This window comes from Sprattus sprattus (assembly GCF_963457725.1).
Source record: "Sprattus sprattus genome assembly, chromosome: 20".
Classification (NCBI taxonomy): domain Eukaryota; kingdom Metazoa; phylum Chordata; class Actinopteri; order Clupeiformes; family Clupeidae; genus Sprattus; species Sprattus sprattus.
This window is the reverse complement of record NC_137918.1, coordinates 22814862-22821600: the sequence shown is the minus strand read 5'-3', so window position 1 is coordinate 22821600 and position 6739 is coordinate 22814862. Positions and strand designations below refer to the sequence as shown.

The 6739-nt window shown below is 39.6% G+C and overlaps 1 protein-coding gene across 1 annotated transcript in view; it reads left to right on the top strand.

Moving 5' to 3' along the window:
* Window positions 1–4752, top strand: part of uso1 (USO1 vesicle transport factor) — a 29948-nt gene extending 25196 nt beyond the window's left edge. The window contains exon 26 of the mRNA XM_080859146.1: window positions 2406–4752. Coding sequence (XP_080715272.1) covers window positions 2406–2507 — 102 coding nt within the window. The 3' untranslated portion in view covers window positions 2508–4752. The remainder of the gene's footprint in view (window positions 1–2405) is intronic.
* Window positions 4753–6739: the final 1987 nt, after the last annotated feature.

The following is a 6739-nucleotide window of genomic DNA, read 5'->3' as shown; positions in this document are numbered from 1 at the left end:
GACACAAGCACTGAGCTGCAGTAGGGACCAGTAACTGTCAGGCAGAGCATCAGACTGCATGAACTTGTTCAGGTTTCAGTTTGTTTATTTGATCAAGAGGGACAGTGTACGTTAATAAACATTCAAATGTAAATGCACCCAATTACAGCCAAAAGGCAAGTTACCATTGGCAGTCCCCCTGCCAGAGTGAAAATGGCAAAATGAAAAATAAAATAAAATATAATAAAATAAGATAAAATAAAATAAGGTGTCCCAGTACAGTTGCAGGAATAGCCTTCAGGACTAGTAAAGCAAGTATAAGTATAACAGTTTAACAGTGTATAACAGCTTGCATGCACAACTGATGGACAGATGGATAATGGTCATGGTGTATGATGTCTGTGAGCCACTCAAATCTGTTGAGTGCTTTAGACTGGTATTTAATCTAAACTTTATATGGCTTAAAGGCACCCAGTGCAACTTTCGAGGCTTAAAAATAAACATTCAATTTCTAATCTTTTTTACACGTAGTAAGTTTCAATAACTCCATACCATTACATATCGACATTCAAGGAGCAAAGATGAGACGTCTTTGTGTGGTGAGAACTGATAGAAAATCGATAACAACAACAATTGCCGCCATTTCCTTTATTTATTGGTGCCACCAATATACAGCCGCGGAAAAAATTAAGAGACCACTTCAAAATTATCAGTTTCTCTGGTTTTACTATTTATTGGTATGTGTTAAAGTAAAATGTACATTTTTGTTTTATTCTATAACCTACTGGCAACATTCCTACCAAATTTCAAATAAAAATATTGTCATTTAGATCATTTATTTGCAGAAAAATGACAATTGGTCAAAATAGCAAAAAAGATGCAGTGTCTTCAGATCTCGAATAATGCAAAGAAAGCAAGCTCATATTCATTTTTAAACTACACAATACTAATGCTTACACTAAGGAAGAGTTCAGAAATCAATATTTGGTGGAATAACCTTGATTTAAAATCACAACTTTCATGTGTCTTGGCATGCTCTCCACCAGTCTTTCACATTGCCGTTGGGTGACTTTATGCTACTCCTGGCGCAAGAATTCAAGCAGCTCGGCTTCTTTTCATGGCTTGTGACCATCCATCTTCCTCTTGATCACATTTCAGAGGTTTTTTATGGGATTCAGGTCTCGAAATTGGGCTGGCCATGACAGGGTCCTGATCTGGTGGTACTCCATCCACACCAGTACTGGCCTGGCTGTGTGGCATGGAGCATTGCCCTGCTGGAAAAAACATTTCTCAGAGTTGGGGAACATTGTCAGAGCTAAAGAAAGCAAGTTTTTCTTCCGGGACAACGTTGTACTTTGCCTGGCTGAGGTTTGTAAAAGACCATAAGGATTGAAAAAAGCGGACTGGAGGGTCTTCTAGTTCGTCTTCTCTGATGAGTCCAATTTTCATCTTTGCCCAACACATGGTCGTCTGATGGTTAGACGGAGACTTGGAGAGGCCTACAAGCCAGAGAGTCTTGCACCTACTGTGAAATCGGACTCATCAGAGAAGGCGAACTTAGAAGAACCTCCAGTCCGCTTTTTCAATTCTTATGGTCTTTTACAAACCTCAGCCAGGCAAAGTACAACGTTGTCCCGGAAGAAAAACTTGCTTCCTTTTGCTCTGACAATGTTCCCCAACTCTGAGAAGTGTTTTGTCCAGCAGGGCAATGCTCCATGCCACACAGCCAGGCCAGTAAAGGTGTGGATGGAGTACCACCAGATCAGGACCCTGTCATGGCCAGCCCAATTTCGAGACCTGAATCCCATAAAAAACCTCTGAAATGTGATCAAGAGGAAGATGGATGGTCACAAGCCATGAAAAGAAGCCGAGCTGCTTGAATTCTTGCGCCAGGAGTAGCATAAAGTCACCCAACGGCAATGTGAAAGACTGGTGGAGAGCATGCCAAGACACATGAAAGTTGTGATTTTAAATCAAGGTTATTCCACCAAATATTGATTTCTGAACTCTTCCTAAGTGTAAGCATTAGTATTGTGTAGTTTAAAAATGAATATGAGCTTGTTTTCTTTGCATTATTCGAGATCTGAAGACACTGCATCATTTTTGCTATTTTGACCAATTGTCATTTTTCTGCAAATAAATGATCTAAATGACAATATTTTTATTTGAAATTTGGTAGGAATGTTGCCAGTAGGTTATAGAATAAAACAAAAACCTACATTTTACTTTAACACATACCAATAAATAGTAAAACCAGAGAAACCGATAATTTTGAAGTGGTCTCTTAATTTTTTCCGCGGCTGTATATATATATACATAGCAGGATGCCAGTCAATGGAAAAATGGCCTCTCCCCACCGGCGATTGTTGTTGTTTACAGAAGGCAGTGGCATGTGACTAGACTCACCGGTGACTGTCTCTCCCTAGATTGATGACGAGGATGACCTAGACTCTAAGGACCAATCTGAAGATGATGATGATGAAGACGATGAGGAAGAAGAGGACGACGATGAGGAAGATGACGAGTAGCCCCCCTTAGATATAACCTGTCATAGAGGAACTGTGTTTCTGCACCCCCCCCTCCCTCCCCCCTTTCCCCTTTCGAGAGAGGGGTATTGACCTTAGAACTGACCCTCAGGGGGTTCACCCATGACCATGTTCCCTTCTCGTCAGCTCTCTTCCAGGGTTTGGGTCTGTTCAATCCCCGGCGGAACTGAGAATAGCAGAGAATAACTTAGAGTGCGAACACAGCCTTGAGGAAGTTGGAAATGGAAATTTGAAGTAGAGAGAAGTGTGGTACCCAGCTACCTACTTGTGAGACTGAGTGTGCCTGGATGATTTGTTTAATGTCACTCATTACAAGCAACCTTGAATAAATGGAATACATATGCCAAGTTATATAGTCTGTTTTGTGCACTTGACGCTCAAAAACAGTGCCAGTTTAACATAAAGTCTGCCTGTGTAAGAATGTGTCAGAACCTATTTTTGTGTAGACAGTAGTGATTTCAGTTCATTTTTCTTAAGGTCATTACAGATTAACTGACAAGTAGAATGCTTTGCCATGCATCTTTGATTTCTGGATTCATAGTCATAATGGTGAAAGGGCAAATTCAAACGTGATACTATGCCTTCAACATTTGTTTTAGCCTGTGCGTTCTTCCAAAGCCGTTCTCTACCTTGACATGGTTCCTTCATAATGGATATGTGGAGGGGTTGGAAGATCCCCTAAAATGTTTGCATCGTGGGGTGTGGCAGAATGAATAAGACTGTCTCCCAGTCGTGTTGCCCTTCTGATCACTTTAGAAATTAAAAGATTTTAACACTACACTCCAATCTAGTTTAAGATGCCATGTTTATGTCATATTAGATTTATTTATCCACAGAAAAACAAACTTTATATGTAAAAAAATTACTTTTAGTATTATGTTTGTAGAATGAAAGCATGTTAGATCTAAAAATGTCTGCTAAACGAAATGAACTGCTCCTTGTGTTATTTATATTCTAATTCTTAAGTATACCACTAAATTGAAATACTGGCCAGCTGTGATTTATTTATTTGAAAGCTTATGAAGATGAACTTGACGCAACTTTATGATTCCAGTTCTGTCCCTGAGGCTTTTAATGTTAGAAAACAAATTCCACTTCCTTGGTTCAGCAGTAGTCTTTGGGACTGGACCCAAACCCTGTCCGCTGTAGAGCCTTGGTTCAGCAGTAGTCTTTGGGACTGGACCCAAACCCTGTCCGCTGTAGAGCCTTGGTCCAGCAGTAGTCTTTGGGAATGGACCCAAACCCTGTCCGCTGTAGAGCCATGGTGTGATCAGCAGCTCACTGACAGCATTCAGCTCAGCTGCAGAGGTTGGAGACCAACCCCGTGGCCTGTTCTACCCAATCAGAACTAGGATGAAGTACTGATCTGGTGTCCAGGTAGTGCACCCCATACTGATTCCTGCATTTGTGTGTGTGTGTGTGTGTGTGTGTGTTTGTCAGCATTTTGTGTGCGTGCTTGATTGGTATGTGTTTGTGGGCATGTGTTGGATTGCCCATGCAGTGCTTAGTCATCTCTGTGCCATTGTGTCTCCGTCTTGTCAGTCTCTCAGTGTGGAAGGAGTTAAGGTGTGCTCTTCTGTCTGCAATCAATCTTTAGTGCTGGCAAAGACTCAATTCAGTCAAATGAAAGACTTTTCATCACCTCCGCTCGCTCTCCTGCTGGATCTGGGCTGTCCAAAGCCATCATCTTCTTCTTCGAGTGAATGCCTCCTCCTCGCTACAGACTTCCTTACTGGTGCACACCATTCCGCACCGGTTTGAACTGGGACGTTGGGGAGGACTCAGGCTACAGCCCTTTGATATGCTGTGATTGTCTCAGAGGCCGCTAATGCAAGAGAAATATTTTTGCAACGTTTGTTCAGTCCAGGCGTTACGCTTCTGTGCAAGTGTGATATAATTGTTGTTCATATTACACCTAGTAAAATAAATGCATACATTTGTAGGAGACTTTGTGAATGTTTTACTTTACATTTTAGGTTGCATTGTAGCTCATTGTAATTATCTGCCACTTAAAAAATAAAATGTTATAGAGAATTAAAATGTTCAAAATCTTAATCACATTTTACACTGAAATGAGTTTACTTCTAAGATATGCGTTGAGATTGTTTTCCATATTTGTTAGTCATTTCAGCCAAGGCATGTACTTCATAGTAGATATGGAGTTGTCAGTGAAATGAGTTTTGTTGATGAGAATGAATACTGACCTGGCTGGTAGTCATCCATAGCATGGGCACTTTTACGTTATGATATCATTCAACTTGTATTTCACAGTGAACAGTTATCAACCAGCGCACCCGACGAATAAACGTCTTTGATCTTGTTTCACACGATGCATTTATATGAATCTTCTCGACCACACACACACACACACACACACACACCACCTCAAACAGTTTCTCAGTGTTGATGTGATGTTCTGGGATCCGCTGCATTTGGATTGCAGTTTTCAGCCATATCAACATTTGTGTCTTGCAGCTCAGTTGTATTTCACTTTTATTTTTTCAAATTTTACACTTATCCAGGTGTTATTTCATCTCATTTCATAATTATTTAATTACATAAATACTTTCATTAGACGTCATGCTACTATGTGAGGCAGGTGTGTGTGACACTAGTAATTTTTTAGATTTAGAACAGAGAACATCATAATGATTAGAAGTCATGAATAAGAATAAGACGGAATGGTGTATTGCATTTATAATGTCCAAGAGTTCTGATGAAGTTGATTAGGAAAAGAAATGTTACAGACAAAAATGGACTGACCGACATTGTACATTCACACATTGGTTTACAAGCTTGGCTGACCTGTACCTCAGATTTGAATACAAACATCTAATATGAACTGTAGTAACATTAAATGCCATGAAGAGAACTCTTTGCTATGGATTATGTGATGTCATGTTTTGTTCTGTTCCTAAACATCACCTAAACTAGTGTAATCTGCTCTGACGTGAGAGTTCAATCAGTGCATTACACGTTGTGACCACCAGAGGTCCACGCAACCCGCAAAAAAGATCCAGTTTGGCGTTAGCTGTGTGTTTCTGCTTTGTTAATTACAGTCTTAGAGCTGAAGCTCAATATGTTTTGGAAAAATATTTCACAGATTTTCTGTGTTCCTAGCCTAAGATGCTCGAGTGAGTGAATCATTCTGGACTAATGAGTAATTCAGTTGCTGGTTGTGTGATTAGAATCTTCTCAAACATACATGAGCTTGGGCTTAATGTGACTCAATATTATGGATATTCTGGGTTGTGAATGTGTGGCTGTGTCATTTAAACTTTTTAATATAGGAATAGTTGATGGTTTGTGTGGACAATATTTCTCCATAATATGTAGTGTTTACCTTACAGGAGCATTATCTTTACTGGTACTATTATAAACGTTCTATTATTGTTATTTTTATGTTCTCAGAGTATGGTTCTATCCGCTCGCCTAATATGTTCCTTCCAACTCTCATTACCCACTGACTGTAGCTCAATGGTGTTTTGAGCCCTCAACTTCGACTGCCAGGCAGCGGCTGCCTGGAAGGTGGTTCCGCCCCCAAAACTCTTATCCAATCAATGTGCTTCCCAACTCCAAACCTCTGGTTCCGCCCCCAAACCTCTGGTCCAATCCAAACACTTTGAGCCCAAATTCAAACTTTCTGTATAGTGCTCTCATTCCAGCTCCAACTTCATTCCACCTCTCAGCAACGAGTGAAAGCTCCAACTTTACAAAGGTATGTAGCTAATATATTTCTATTTTAAACATGAAATGGCTAATTGTGTTTGCTTTAGGGCTGTACATGTAAGATGGGCCAGCTAATGTTATGTTTAGCATGCAATATGTTAACCATATTTAAAGATAGATCGTGCTAATCTTAGCTGTGGTAATGTCTTTTCAACCTACTAGCTAGCTCAATCTGGTTAAAACATTAGGTAACAGTAAGCCTACAAAGTAAGATTTATTACTGTAGATTAATCACTGTATAAAATGGGCCGGCTAATGTTATCTATACCATGCAATATGTTAACATAAAGATAGATTATGCTAATCTTAGCTGTGGTAATGTCATTTCAACCTGCTAGCTAGCTAAATCTAATTTTAGCTGTGGTAATGTTATTTCAACCTGCTAGCTAGCTAAATCTGGTTAAAACATTAGGTAACAGTAAGCCTATAAAGTAAGATTAATTACTGTAGATATGTATTTAAGTGATTAATTACTGTAGATATGT